Here is a 16212-nt window from a genome sequence, read left to right on the forward strand (position 1 = left end):
AATTAATTAAGTTATTTAATATATTTTATATCTGACACATACTGTACAGCCATACATTTCTGTGAGGCCCTAGTGATATTCTAACAGACACTGTAATCTGGAAGATGTTGTTTATATTCATATCCTAAAGAGAACTCTTTCCTAAGATACTGTCACCAAATGCAGGTGTTTTGGAGTCGGAGAAGTATTGAACTGACAGTGAATACAGCTCATAATAGTGAACTAATCCAATCATGGGCTTGTCATTTTCCCTTCATAATTTTTTTATCATTATCATTATTATTCTGTGTTTAAGTTTGATATAAACTACTCTTTGGTAAGTGTATAGTAGTGACAATCTCAACCTGCATAGCCAACTTATTTGGGGGGATATAATAATCATAAATAAGTTGTATATAATAATGTCTAAATAATTGTCTTAAACAAGTCAATAGTTTACTTTTAGACACTTTACTGTTGTGGTTAATAATTAATTGGTTTCTTTATTAATTGATCACAGTTAAGAAGTAGTATTCAATGCGCATATTTTATTTAGTAACTACTGAATACCTAAGAAAGGAACTACTATTGTCCTAAATTTGCTATTACTAACGGCAGTGTTAATGTGGTACTACCTATTATTTATTTAATTTTGTGAGAATAGGAGAAGAGTGAACAATGTGCTGTTTTCTGACATTTTTGTGCCATTGTTGGTCCTGTAGACTCATGTTTTAATTAGATCACATGAAACACTGACAAACAGTAGATCTATAAGCCCATTTAGCAGTGTGTTACATGTTAAAATGAAAATATTTATTATTTGAATTGGTTGATTATTTTGAGGGTATCTTTTACATTTTAAAAAATACATTTTTAATGCAGTATTAATATAATAGCACAATATCATTGAGGAAGAACACAATTTAAAAATATGGTGTACAACAATGGATATGTGTATCAAAAGGCAGCTGTCATCATTATTACATTAAATGTGATTATTTTTATTGTGCTAATATCAAATAAAATTGCATCACCTCTACAAATGATCAAGTTTATTAAACTGTATAGATTAACTGTATACATTTATGATAGTGTTATATTATTATTTCCTACAGCACAAAAGATGTTGTAATATACATGCATACATGTTGTAACATTCATTATCCCGAATTGATTTGCATCATTAAACTTAACACAGATTGCATTTTACAAAAAAAAAAAAAAAAAAAGTCTGGGAAATCACCAAAACATTGAAAAGAGATTAAACAAACACTAAAGTATTTGTGTAATTGATTCTGTCAAATTGATTCTGTCAAAAAAAAAAAAAAAAACTCTGTTGTTAAACAGTGTTGGGTTTAAGGAAATATTCCTTGTGGAAGGTCAAACAGCTAAAATTGACTTTAAGTGCAGTGTATAATTGTTACATGCTCACCGTTTAATGTACTTATATCAAGAGTCTAGAACATTTGATAATGCAAATGGAGGTTTATGAATGGGGGAAAATCTATTATTCTAATTCTAACTTTAAAATAAAACAACCTACTCAGAAATAAGCATTTGTTGGTAAGAGTTTGTGTCATGGCATTTTTTCTTGGGTGTTCATGTTGGAATTAATTGTAAATAATACTGAATTTATATACTGAATTGTGTACGGAAAACACTGCATTTAGTTCCAGACTATTCCCAGCATTTTGCAGCTGAGCTCCCAAAGTTTCTCAGCCATTTCATCATCTCTAGCAGCTCTGGTGCATCTCGAAGGTCTGCAGTTGCTGTAGAAAATGGGAAAGAAAAATACAAACAAAACAAAAATCCATTATGGGATCCAGTCAGTTTATATCAGTTGCCTCTGCCACTGTATTTAATTTAGTATGACACAATTCAATACCTGTAGTAACCACCACTCTCTTTGTCTAACTCTGGTTCCACTGCGCAGAAGATGGTAGTTTGTGCTCCCTGCACTGGGGTCTTTGTGAAAGGTCTGACAATCTTCCACATGATCAGAAGTCCGAGATTCATATGTCTTTTAAGTTTTGTTCGCACAATTCCTGGATGGACTGCATAAGCTGTAACACCTGTGTCTGAAATTACAATTCATGATAGATAAAAAAAGTACTCCCCGGCAAAGTACCCATTAATTTTCCAATTTATTTAATTTTCCAGATTACTTACCCTTGAGTTTTTTGGCCAAGGAACGAGTGAAAAGGATATTGGCCAATTTACTCTGACCATATGCCCTCCTACTGTGGTAATTCCTCTCACTATTGATATCATCAAGAGCTATTGTGCCCCAACCATGTGCCATGGAGGAAAGGATGATGATTCTTGACGGGGCAGACCTCTTCAGCAGATCAATCAGCAGGAAGGTTAACAGGAAGTGACCTAATTGACATAAAAGTTTAAGCTATTATTCAACAGCACACTTCATATACAATAAGTATGCACCATTAAACATGCAGCAAGTCAAAGGTAAAGATATGCAAAGGGATATTATTGGTAACGTGCATTATGTTAAGAGAGGCATTAACGAAGCGGTCTCTGACACATTGCCTTTGAATGAACAAGAAAAACACTTTACCTAAGTGGTTGACACCAAACTGCATCTCAAAACCATCCGCTGTCTTAGAGTAGGGACACATCATGATCCCAGCATTGTTAATGAGTACGTGAACAGCTCTTTCCTCTGAAAACAAGAGCGTTTTAGTAATTATTTTGGTTTACTGTTGGAGAGAGGTATTTTCTGAGGGAATTGCTATTATCAAGATTTGTTAGATCAAATACACAGATTTTGGTGTAAAACTCTTATATAAATCACTTACCGTTGTTGATTGCCTCAGCAAATTCTCTAATTGACTTAGTGTCAGATAAATCTAGTTTCCTGATCACTATGTTTTGGTTCCCTGAGTCCTCCATGATCTCTTTCTGTGCTCCTTCTGCTTTGTCAAGGTCTCTGCAAGCCATTATTATCCTGGCCCCTGTGAAACAACTCCAAAAACCATGACTTTTATAATTGGTATCCTAAATAAATTTAGGTAACATACATTTCATGTTTTTTTTAGTTGTGGTTAGTTTCTATAATCTGATATACATTACAAAGGCTCATAACTTCACACAAGAATAAGATAAATGAGATACCGCGTCCTGCCAGGTCTCTTGCGGTTTCTTTTCCAATGCCAGTATTTGCTCCAGTTATAATGACTGTTTTGCCATCGAGTCGTTTGCTAGATGACCACTGGCCACCAAACATTTCTCTGTGCAATTGCATCATAAATGTAAGTTAAAGGAACAGTGCGCAAATGACAGAATTTAAATTTTAATGGCGATCTTCTTTTGACAAGCAATTCTTAACAAAGAGATACAACAAATGGGCCAGGCCTTTTAAAAGATACACTTTGAGCTACTGGGTTATTCCATTATAAAGTCCATGGTGAACGATAATAAAATCTAAACAAGAGAATGAATAAATAAATAAATGGGGGGAAAACAGTTTATAAACAGTGACAGATTTAAACTATCTGCATGCATGTACAATAATCATGATAGGCTATAACATTTCTGAACTGAACTAAAACATAAATTACTGTAGCAGCAATAAAGAAAAGTGAGAAATGTTGCTTATTTCAATTGTAAGTTTACATCAAAAGACAGAAATTATAAACCTACCTCAGAGTGTATATGTTGGACATCTTGCTCAATGCATAGATGCACTACAGACAACACATGACTTCCCTCTGGAGTTGTTTGCAGATACTGCACTGAAAGACGGTGCATTGTTTAACATGAGCCACAGTGCATTGGTGTGGATTAGAAATTGAACAGACTAATCCACAGCTAATCGGTTTAAAGCACCGATCTACTGTTAACTCAGCGTGAATGCATTCCTTGTGGATTCTGGAAGCTTGTTGCAGGTTTTTAACCTAAGTATATGCATAGCCTAAAAAAAAAACATAACCATATAAAACTGATATAGGTGACAAACCAGTCTGTATACGAGTAGTACAATCTGTGTGTATATGAGCAGTACAATGGAATACTAATTCATGGAGTAAATCATTTAGAAAAATTTAATTAGTATGAGATTCTCTCCTCTAAAAAAAATCATGAAATATAAAGGTGACCACAAGTACTGTACAGACAGACAGACAGATAGATAGATAGATTTAGTTTATTTGTATAGTGCTTTCCACAATACATATTTCAGTACAGATTTCCAGAAAATGCATATAAAAAAGTAATGTCCATATGCCACAGTATTTGTACAGTTCCCGGATAATACAAATCATATAAGTAGATTATTACTATTTTTAAGCAGAAATCATTAATACCATTAAAGCAATCATTACAAGCATCTTACATAATAGATCATGAAATATTTTACTGTCTTATGCCACTGGAATTATTATTTTTTTGTTAAGTTGTTATACAAAGCTCTTAGAAACAAAAAGTTTAAAGTACTGATTTAGATGCATAGACAGTTATTGTACTGAACTATCTATTAAAACAATATTCATATAAAAACAATTGAATTACTACAACAACAAAAAAATGCAAAGGATGTGGCAGTGTGCATCTTTTATTTCCTTTTAATAATTGTTGCACAAAAAAGCTAAATTAAAGTTTATTTAAAACACTACCCCAAGTAGTACAAATCTCTACTTCTAGTACTTCCTGTACATATTATTCACTAAGCTTACAGGGTTAGTTCACCCAAAAATGAAAATTCTTTCCTTAATTACACACCCTCATGTCTTTCCAAACCCATAAGCCCTTCAGTCATCTTTGGAACACAAATTAAGATATTTTTTTATGAATTCTGAGACCTCTCTGATCCTCCCATAGACAGCAATGTAATTACTATGATCAAGATCCAGAAACATGGCAAGGAGTTTAGTAAAATAATCCATGTGACATCATGGGTTCAACAATAATAATACTTTCTGTCGGCAAATAAAATAACAATATTTGTCTCCTTGATTTTACCCTTGTGCCATTTTGTAGAATATCCATGCACTGAACGTAAACAGCGTATGCTATTCTGTGTCATCTGCATCTGCAGATATGCCGAGAGGTCTCAGAATTCTTCAAAAATATCTTTATTTGTATTCCGAAGATGAACTGAGGTCTTACGGGTATAGAATGACATAAGGGTGAGCAATTAATGACAGAATTTTAATTTTTGGGTTAACTTTAAATCAGTGCTACACAATGAGAATAATTACCACAGGGAAATGTTTATATCACAGGGAAAGTTCTTATAAATGTGTGTCACCATTGTGTCCTTGAGTTGATTCTAGTTGTAATAGACTCATTTGCAGCTTACAGACACTTCCCTCCTTTTCATTGTCTCTAAAAAACAAAAACAAAACATGTTTATTAACATGCTCTACTGTGGAAATTAGTACAAATAACATCGGTGTCACACACTTCCTTTAACCACCGACTTGAGATGAAAAATAGTTTGTGGCAAAATGACACACAGACTTGTTAAAGCATTGCTATAGGACTATGACTCATAAAATTTATATTTTTCAGGATTATTTTGAGCATTTCTCCAGAAAGCTGCAAGCTACAATTGGCCCTAACAAACAGTATGTTTTGAACAGCACTAGCTGTAACATTATCAGGCACTCAATATTTTGTCAATACTCAATTATACATTCTGGTATTCAAATAGCTTGAATAACTGAACCTCCAGAACACTAAAAAAAAATAAAAATCAAGGACTCTCCTTACTATTTGACAGTCCCGACTCTCAGGTGGAACCTGAAATTTAAACAGGTTGTGTCAGAAGCAAGACCAGGATCCAACTGGGGTTGAATGAATAATAGATGTTTATTGACAAAAACTCAGAGGACTTAATCGGCTGGATCACGAAACCACCAGCAATTTGTAAGAGAGACAAGCGTGGAGACTTCTCCGGCATCAGCCACACAGCAGCGGGGGGAACGGTGGCGAGTCAGTGCTGGAAAGCCGTTGCTGGAATCCAAAGGCAATGCTGAGAGCAAGGTGAGTAGAGTAGGCCACCTGGTAGGTGCGAGCTTCTGAGTAACGAGAGGCAAGGCAGAGAAAAAAAGCACAAAAAACAGGAACACCAGACCGACTTAGATAGAGAAAAATAAAATGAACAAGGCTGAGTCAGAAAACTTTGACTAGCAAGAAGAAAGCTGAGCTCTTAACATGGACTGACACAAGACGGCAAACACAAGGGCATGATAAAGGGAAGATAATCAGCGTAAAACATGGTGGAGGTGAGAGAGAATACGTTAACAGGTATAACAAGAGGGGCGGAGAAAACATAGCGGTGATGGTGAAACACCTGGCGAGCCACCAAACAAAACCATGTGTTCCAGGACAACAAAAGCCTCAGACCCCACTGAGATCATGACGGATTATTATATATGTTATACTATATATGTTATATAGTGTTGTTGGAGAATTTCTCAATGAATTTACTTAATTAACATGGAGCATACCGTGAACAGAAATAAAAGCATCTTTTGGCAAAGAATATATATAAACATACCAAACAATATAATGTGATACATGTCTCTCTCTTCAGTGCCCCTCTCTGTTTCTATCATTCAGGATGCACCTGAGAGCATTCTGCCTGCTTAATAAGGGGACTGAGCTGCTCAAAAGTTTGGTCACATTACTATTTTTGAAATATGTCTCTTGCTTATGAAGCCAGCATTTATTTGATCAAATTTAAAATAACGGTTTTCTATTTTAACATACTTCAAAACATTATTTATTGCTTTGATCGAAGCTCTGTGTTCGAAACAGTTGTGCTGCTTATTTATTTAATGTTTATATCACAGGGGAAGCTCTTATAAATGTGTGTCACCATTGTGTTCTTGAGTTGGTTAGTTGTAATAGACTCATCTGCAATGGCGTTTCTGGTGTAAATGTGAGGCTCCATCTGACTCCACAGCTTACAGATGCTTCCTACCTTTTCATTCTCTCTAAAAAAAACAAAAAACAAACATTAAATGTGGACTAAAATGTTATTGTTATATATATATACACATGCATGCATAGCTACTGTACATACACAAACACATACTGTATATAGACACACATGACCCAGTTTATATAGTTTAAATAGACTTGGTTATTAATACTGTGTTGTTAGCAGTGTTGGGGAGTAACTAGTTACATGTAACGGCGTTACGTAATTTAATTACAAAATTATTGTAACTGTAATTAGTTACAGTTACTATGAAAATATTAGTAATTAAATTACAGTTAGTTATGAAATTTTTAACAATTACAAAGGGGATTAGAAATCCAGTCTGGTTCGCAGAATCCAGTCATAAAAACGGAATGCCTAACGCGGACGGAATATGCCACATTTTGGATGACTAAATCAAAAGTAGGTCAGTACACTTGAATCAAAACATAACATGGACTAGTGTCTGTGAATATTAAGCCCCAAAAATGCAATATATGTGGAAATCAGGCGCGGACAGGACACCGGGAGTACCGGGACAATTCCCTGTGGCCTGGCAGCCGATTTTGCCCCACTATTTAATATCATTATTGTATAATTGCTTGCCGAATGTACTATGTACGAATCCGCCATTTGATAATTAAATCTCTAATAAATCATGAAGTGTTAGTCATGACTCGCGCGCTCTCCGCGCCTCCGCCAAACGGTTTGGACCAGAGTAATCAATGCTAGAGAGAGAGAGAGAGAGAATAGAGTGGACTGTGGAAGCGCACAGCTGGAGCAGAGAAGCAGAACTACTGTCCAGGGTTTCAGATCAGTTTCATCTGTAAAGATGCTTTTTTGTCTTAGTTTTTTTATTTAATTAAGCAGCAGCACGTTGCTCATCAGTCATCACTCAAAATACTATAGACGGTTTCATCGGGCCCACGCGCCTGGACCTAAGTTAACTTCCGGTCTGTTGGCTGCAGTGCCTTGCCTTCTACAAACGCAGTTAAAGTTAAGGTGATGAGTAGACTGAAGTTGGGCTCAGGTGGTTGTACTGTGGGATGTGTTTCCCATACATTTATTTTATTTTTGGAGACTCGCCACAATTTTAAAACTGATCAATTTTCAAAAAGGCTTCTTTGAATAAACATGAGTAACGTTATACGTACTGCACTTTTATTAATAATAATTCCTTACATTTATATGTTTAAATATCAAAGCGAGGCACAGGTGTTTTTATATCGCTGTATTTCTGGAGGAGGACTTGCATGTTATATGCCTGATAAAGCAGCGTGTCAGCGTAGCTCTGCTTCGTTTACAGCTGTTACTGGGGAAACCTCTATTTCTCGCGCTTTATGTCTATGCTTTAAAACATCTCCTGCTGGCAAATAATGAATTTGCATATTCATTAAGTCCGCCTGATCCACGCAGCAAACATATTTTGTTTGTTATTAAAAATATCTACTCTAGAGGGACTTGGCTGTTGTTATTTATTCTATTTGGAAGTCTACCGGAAGATCAGTTAGGTCCACAATACGGGCACGCGCAGTAACGTTTGTTTATATTGTTGCCGTTGAAACCGTCTATATAAAGGACATCATTATTATCTGTTGTAATGTTACAGTAGTAATTTAGCTGAAAAAAAATCTTTTTTTTTTATAGGTTTAGGGGGAGCTACGACAGACAACAACACAACCCTTATGAAAATTAACATTTTAATATTTAACTATAAATCCAGAGAAAATTGTTACTATTGTTTAACTGTGGTAACCAAAAATATAAAATTATTTTACAAATGTATTAATTTAAAAATAAATACAAATCCATTTGCAAAAAACAAAACAAAACAAGGTTATTTTACTTTTATATAGGCTAATAAAAGCATGGTTAATTTTTGTAAGGGAAAAACATGACTCGTGTACAGTATTAGGATTTCTCTATAAAGAAATTGTAGTATTGTAGAGTATTGTATTGTAAAGTATAGTTTTGTTCAATCTTGAGTATGCCAAGCACCCCCAAACCAAAGCGAAAGCACCCTAAAATAAAAACACACAGACAGCTGTACACACATACATAAATTTGCTAAATTAATGCATAAACACGATCTTTAAAATAAGGGTAAGGCTAAAAGCAGACAAATCTATTAAATAGAAACAACAGAAACCTGTCTTTTTAGGAAAGAACCAGACACGGTTGTCATGTAAAATATGTTTAAAGGGACCGACTCTGATTGGCTATTGTAATCCTAAACTCAACAGAATTGTGTGGGATTGGTTATAATGCAGTACTGTAAAAGCGCCTAAAGTGTAAACTTTTGATTAATTTACACTTTGTTAGCAACAGACGTAATAGAATTAATTTGTTTGCGCAGGGGCATTTTTTTCCAATTTAGTGGCAATTTAGTTTAAAGAGCCTATTGTGTCTGTAAGTTAATTAATATTATCTTCTTATTTATTCAAACGCAGACAAAATAAGATAAATGTACACATCTTCATTCTGTTCAAAAGTTTACACCTCCTTAATGCACTGTGTTTCTTTCTGGAGCAACAGTGAGCATTTTTCACTTCCAGTTCATATTGATTATGTAATTATAAGTTATATGATTGTAAACTAAATTAAAAGTGATTTATGTTGTTTGGAATTGGTAAAAGTGGTTAAAAAATATGATCAAAATATTGACTCGCCTAATAATTCTGCATACAATGTATATGCTTTTCCACATCATAAATGTTTTCCATGGTAAGCATTTTTTATTTTCCTGTAATCAAGTAATTTTGTCCTGCTTTGTGTGTAACGAAGATAATGTTCATTCTGCTTACTGCCCATAGGTGTGAAGTATAATAACTAATATAAGAAGAAAAGAAAGGGGGAAAGGTGCCACCTGTTGTATATAATAAAATATACACAACTAATTGCATATTACACAAATATGTCATGAATGCATTTGTTTAATTTAGTATTAGAAAGCAAGGAAGGCAATGTTTAAGCCTTACACATAAGAGTCTCAGTTTAAAATTAGTGCACATGACATCAGTGTCACACACTTCCTTTAACCACCGACTTGAGATGAAAAATAGTTTGTGGCGAAATGACACACAGACTTGTTATAGCATTGCTATAGGACTATGACTCATAAAAGGTATATTTTTCAGGATGCTGAGTATGAAGTTATTTGAAGGAGTATTTTGAGCTTTTCTCCAGAAAGCTGCAAGATACAATCGGCCCTAACAAACAGTATGTTTTGAACAGCACTAGCTGTAACATTATCAGGCACTCTTTATTATCAATATTCAATTATAGGCTACATTCTGGCATTCAAATATCTTGAATAACTGAACCTCCACTGAACACTAAAAAAAAAAAAAAAAAAGGACTCTCCTTACTATTTGACAGTACCGGCTCTTGGGTGGAACCTGAAATTTAAACAGATTGTTACATAGTGTTGATGGACAATTTCTCAATGAATTTACTCAATTAATACCGTGAACAGAAATAATCTTTTGGCAAAGATTTTATATATATATTATACCATATATAAAAATACCAAACAATTTTTATTTCAATAAGAACCATTATTGATAACTGAGTACCAAAAAAAATCCAGCATTAAATCTGCATGTTAGAATAATTTCATAAGGATCATGAATTGAAGACTGCCGTAATGATGCTGAAAATTTACAGGAATAAACTACATCTTAAAATATATTCAAATAGAAAATAGTTATTTAACATTGTAATAATATATAAAAAAAAAAGAATAAAAAAAGAAAGAATAAAAATAATATACTTTTTAATCTCAAACTCTCGTCTTGTGTAGCTCTGCAATGCGCATGCGTAGTCTGTTCCTTTTGAAACGGTAGGTCGAAAAACTCCCATTTTTCAGATTGAAAATAGTACTTTTTTCTCATTTTTATTTACATGTTTTCTATTTTAGATTCAAATAGAGACTAGGCCTTTAAAATCCGAAATAGAGAGGCCTGTGAGAGGTTGTGTGTGGATTTTTATTATTATTATTATTATTAGGCCTATTTCTACATTCAAACCCTAAAAACAGAAAGCACTTGGTTACACAAAACATTACAATGCTACAAAAACGTAACAAAAATGAACAGGAATTCTTAATCAGAGCTTAATTCTTCTGGGTCTGATCTGATTTTAACCTCTTATTTCAGTCTTCTATTTTAATTTGACGATCTAAACGCAGTGTAAAGCGCACAGCGCAGGTGCACTCAGGACGTGTACAAATCCACTTTTGCTATTTTAACGACAGAAAAACGGTTGGCGCGCCCGGGCGCATGTTCTAAACCGGTTGTCCCTATTCTCTTAATGACTAATGGGTGTTTTTTTGGGCTTAACGTGCAATAAACCAATCAGAGTGTCATCTTCCGAGCTCGGGAATGGCCCGCCCCGAACCTAGAGTAACCCCCCCATATAAAAGTGTAAAGTGAACTCTAGTGGAGGAGATGGGGTGGAGATGGGGTTATGCTGATAAACCGTCAACGGAGACCGGTAAGTCAGCTGTATTTATACCCTAGTATTGATTATCTAAAGTGTGCGCTCCTCTCGAATCTTTTTAATGAAACTTTATTTTATTTATTAGTAGAACAGTTTAATTGCACGGTGTGACATACCTTGGTGAGGTTTTTGAGGATGTATCTGCCTCGACCGTCTTGTCGTCTTCTGTTCTGAACTCCAGAAAAAAAACGCGCGCTCGCTTCCACGGACGCGGCCTGGATCCAAGAACACCCGTCTGGATCCGCTCTGAGACCGCAGTTCCCGCCCCCTGAAACCGCGCCCGGGCTGGATGCGTGTTACAGCACTGAAACGGACGAGACTGTAAAGATTTGCAGGTTTGAAAACCGATCCGGCGCGGAGTCATATGCTGTCTGGGTATAGTGAGAGAAATAGAGAAGGAAGGTCAGATTGAGAAATGAAACACTGACATGTTATAAAACAAACTGACTTCCTTATGCAAGAGATTTGTAGAACTTTAATCTCTACTGTGACAAATAACAGTCAGGAGGTGTTTCCTAAAGACTCTAGAGGCTGGCCGTTTGACACTTACAGAAGATAAACACATGAACTGACAAGCTGACATCACATTCGTCTTCAACTCTTTTGGCACCAAAAGCAAATTTACGAACTGTCTCTGTCACATCAAACTGTCTGCATGCTGTTGCTGAAGGAATATTGACATTCACTGTATGATTGATACTACTCGTAAATTAGTAAGTATCAGCATTCATTTTCTCTTGCCAAACTCTGTATACGGAAATAAAAAGCTTAAAATAGTTGTATCAGTATTATTCCCTAATTCCCTATTATAACCCTAATGTTAGCATCGTGAAAAACAAACAACAACAAAAGTTGAAGCATCAATTACGATAAACATTCAAAACATTCAAAAGAAGAAATGTGATTAATTGATATTGAATATTTCAGGGCCAAAACATTTTACCAGGAAAGGAGTTTGGGGAAAATGTGAGTTTATGTCTTATATTTAAGTTACATCTTAAATCTGAAAGTCATTTTTTTACACACTGTTTTGTAACAGCATCGAATGAACATACTGTATAATTCTCTCTCTCTTTCTCTCTCTTTCTCTCTCTCTCTCTCTCTCTCTCTCTCTCTCTATATATATATATATATATATATTCATTTTTGAGACCAAGTTAAAACAAAAATGTTTTTCTCCAAAGTGTCAAGTGTCAGAAACAACATGGCAAACCCAAATGGCCTGCCGAAGGACTTCAAAACTGCTCTTCTGGTCTTATACATATTCATCTTTATCTTTGGGACTCTGAATGTTGTACTAATGTCCTGTATGCTACAGTCTCAAAGACATCTCTCTTTCACCAAAGTGTCTGTGATCAATCTGATAGCAGTGCACTCCTTTTTCCTTCTCACGGTGCCTTTTCGCATTTACTATTATGCTTCTAACACAGGCTGGCCTCTGGGCAGTGATTTCTGTAAATTTGTCAGTCTTATGATCCATGCCCACATATATCTTGCATTCATCTTCTATGTCTCCCTTCTAATTGTGCGTTATGTGGAGCTCTCTAATCAGCGGCACAAGCTAGAGTTTCATCGCACCCTTCATGCCACGATTGCAAGCGCAACCGTCTGGTTGATCATATTTGGCTCTGTGTTCCCAACTATTTCTAACTACGGAAATAATCAGAATAACAGAGACAAACACACTGATTCAACTCCGTGCTTTCATTTCAGTAAGGCTCTGGACGATCATAGAGTGAAGACATTAAACTATGTTCTTTGTACACTAGTAATACTGGTTTGGAGTGTGCTAGCATTTTTCCAAGTTTATTTTCTAATCAAAGTGATTAAGGCATTTGGAAAGGTCACATGTCAACGTCAAGAGTTCTGGGCACAATTGAAAAATTTTGTTTTGCTGTTGGTCGTGTTTTTTTGTTTTGTGCCTTATCAAGGATTCAGAGTATATTATGTGAGTGTACATGACAATACCACAGGAATACCAAATACCACAGACATACCAAATACCAAAGAAATATGGAATACTGAAGAAATTCATCATATAAATGAAGTATTTCTTGCTGTCACTGCTTTCAGCTGCTTTGATATGATTGTTTTTGCTGGTAGAGATGTATGCAAACTTATAAATTCAAGGGGATGGTTTAACTGTTTATAGCATCTATATTGTATAATGTTTTTGATATTGTGAATTGGTTTCCAAACGGTTAAAATTTTTTTATGCTTTTGCACCTTATAAGCTAATAACAATTGTTCTGCATGACAGAATGTTTGGAAATAACCTGGTGTTTTACTGTCTACAATGCATTAAATAATGTACAGTATTTACATTGGATGGATTTAAATGACATATTTGGTCTTTATTCCTTTGGTTTTTATTTCCTTTTCAGAGAAATCCTTTCCACATTTATTTTTATGTGTAAAGACATAGCGTGCCCGTGCATATATATATATTTGCAGGGAAAAAAAAGTTAAATGCATATGTTTAATTCTATAATGATATCTGTTGTTTACTTATAAAAACTTTTTTGTTTATTTTTATCTAGAACAAAACTGTCAAACCACCAGTGATACAGCTAATTCAGTGACTGATAAGCTGTGGGTATGAATTTATCATGACATCAGTAGTGTTAATTATAAAGTTTACAACAGACCCATTACTGCCAACAGAAAGACTTTTTAAGTTGTCACACACACACACACACACACACACAAAATGCTATTCAAAACAAGTCATTTCAAAGCAATGCAAACAGTTTAATAACTTATTTTTATAATAATTTCTGCAAAGGGAGAATATATATATATATTTTAATTTATCACCATGTAGAGGCGCTGAAATTATCCTCGACTGGCTTTTACAAAGAATTGTGAAATATTTACTTTACTTCAGAACTGCTTCATGCTAACAATAACCTGACTTATTTTATGGTATCAGCACTTCTTTCTCTTACCTTTAAACTGTTCCTTTTTTATTGCAAGTATAAACCATTAACTTCAACAATTTAGTACAACATTGGATGACATTATGGATACAGAAATAATATAAGAAGACAGAAAAAATAATCAAAATAAATAAGAATACATAAAAAAATAATAATAATCAGATCTTTGAACAGATTAAGTAATTTGACAATTTTTTTGTATTAATATTTTCTAGTGTTATAATTAGTTCAAGTCACCAAGACAATTATGTTGTTTTGGAAATGTTGAAGAAAATGTAAATTTATGAATATAATATTTTCCCAATAAAAAATGACATTACCTATATATGCTATGTTATGTTCACAATGAGTAAACTGCTCCCTGGGCGCCCCAGCATGAATGGCTGCCCACTGCTCCGGGTGTGTGTTCACAGTGTGTGTGTTCACTGCTCTGTGTGTGTCCACTTTGGATGGGTTAAATGCAGAGCATGAATTCTGAGTATGGGTCACCATATTTGGCTGAATGTCACGTCAGTGTCAGCTTGTAGTGTGTAAACGCCCATACAGAAAACAAGACTGTTCAAGTTTATTTTTATTTTTATTATTTTACTGTTTGTGTCGCGCTGAGAGGAGTAAGACATAATTCACAAGAACATGAACTGAGGATTACCTCAGGATTTGAGTTTAGGATTTCCTCAGAAAAAAAGAATGAATTGCTTAATCCAGCAGAGATCATTAACATGAGTAAGTCAAATTTCAACATTTCACAATACTAGTCATTACCAGTTTGCTAAAGCAGTAATATTTTTACTATTTAAAATGACTGCTTTCTATTTGAATATATTATACAATTACAGTTACTTCAAAATTTTAGTTTTTCACTAACCACGCATAAACATTGTTTTCTCAAAAACAAAATCACATACATGCATGCTATTTACATATTATTAACAGTTTGTTGTGAATACAGTGTTGTCAGACTCTAGCCATGTATAAGTTTTAAGAGCAACTGAAAAAAGCACAAAAGTCAGGGTATGTCAAAACTTCTCCAGGCTCCCAAAACCCCCTAGACCTCTTAATCCACCTGTTCCCGTTCCTCCACCACCGCGTCTCGTAGATGGGGAAACTACTTATTTGGTAAATCGTATCCTGATCTCGAGGCAGATGGGACGTGGGTTCCAGTTCTTGGTGGACTGGGAGGGTTATGGTTATGGGTTATGGTATTCCTGCCAGAGACCTATTGGATCATTACCTTATTGCGGATTACAATCTACAGGTAAGATCAATGGGTAGCGCCAGGAGGAGCTCTTAAGAGGAGGGGTACTGTCGCAGTTCATGGGATCATGATCTCATCTGTGGTTTGTTTTCTGTTTTTGTGCGTGAGTGTGGTAAGTGGGTATGGCTAATTATCATCACAAGCGATCAGCTCCAGCTGTGGCTCATTTGCCATGCTATATAATGTGCATTACCCCATCTTGTGTTGTCAGTAGGGGTGTCCCCGACTAAGGATTTTCATAGTCAAATTGGAATTTTAGAATCTTGCCGATATTCGACCGATAGTCGAATTAAATGTTTGGGGGCGAGGCAAAATACATTAACAAGAGTCAAGTCAGACATTGGACTAACATAATTACTGATGTTAACACACGGAAAATGTGTAACGAACACCTTGCAGATATAAACGAGGTAAATAATGTTTTGTGTTTTGATGAACAGATAGCTAACACTTTCGGCGAAACCATAACAATAAACAATTTTTTTTCACAATAGTGCTCTTGTTAGCCTAAAACGTTAGTAGTTAATGTTCTGCACTTCTGTTTTGAGCTATGTGCGCTGAAGATGACCAGTAGGAGTGATGCATTTGATCGC

The 16212-nt window shown here is 35.0% G+C and overlaps 2 protein-coding genes across 2 annotated transcripts; one reads left to right on the forward strand and one right to left on the reverse strand.

The window, feature by feature from the left end:
* Positions 1-1616: 1616 nt before the first annotated feature.
* LOC113045734 (retinol dehydrogenase 12-like) lies at positions 1617-11823 on the reverse strand. Its single transcript, XM_026206339.1, has 8 exons — positions 11542-11823; positions 3640-3731; positions 3112-3227; positions 2796-2951; positions 2555-2659; positions 2149-2358; positions 1865-2057; positions 1617-1748 (listed from the first exon to the last, which is right to left on the reverse strand). Exons 2-8 carry the CDS (start codon positions 3660-3662, stop codon positions 1646-1648), a joined length of 906 nt encoding a protein of 301 aa, XP_026062124.1. The 5' UTR covers positions 3663-3731; positions 11542-11823; the 3' UTR covers positions 1617-1645.
* Positions 11824-12622: 799 nt separating this feature from the next.
* Positions 12623-14007, forward strand: LOC113046329 (probable G-protein coupled receptor 141). Its single transcript, XM_026207219.1, has 2 exons — positions 12623-13373; positions 13966-14007. Exons 1-2 carry the CDS (start codon positions 12726-12728, stop codon positions 14005-14007), a joined length of 690 nt encoding a protein of 229 aa, XP_026063004.1. The 5' UTR covers positions 12623-12725.
* The last annotated feature ends 2205 nt before the right edge of the window (positions 14008-16212 follow it).

Source organism: Carassius auratus, chromosome 27 (assembly GCF_003368295.1).
Source record: "Carassius auratus strain Wakin chromosome 27, ASM336829v1, whole genome shotgun sequence".
NCBI lineage: Eukaryota > Metazoa > Chordata > Actinopteri > Cypriniformes > Cyprinidae > Carassius > Carassius auratus.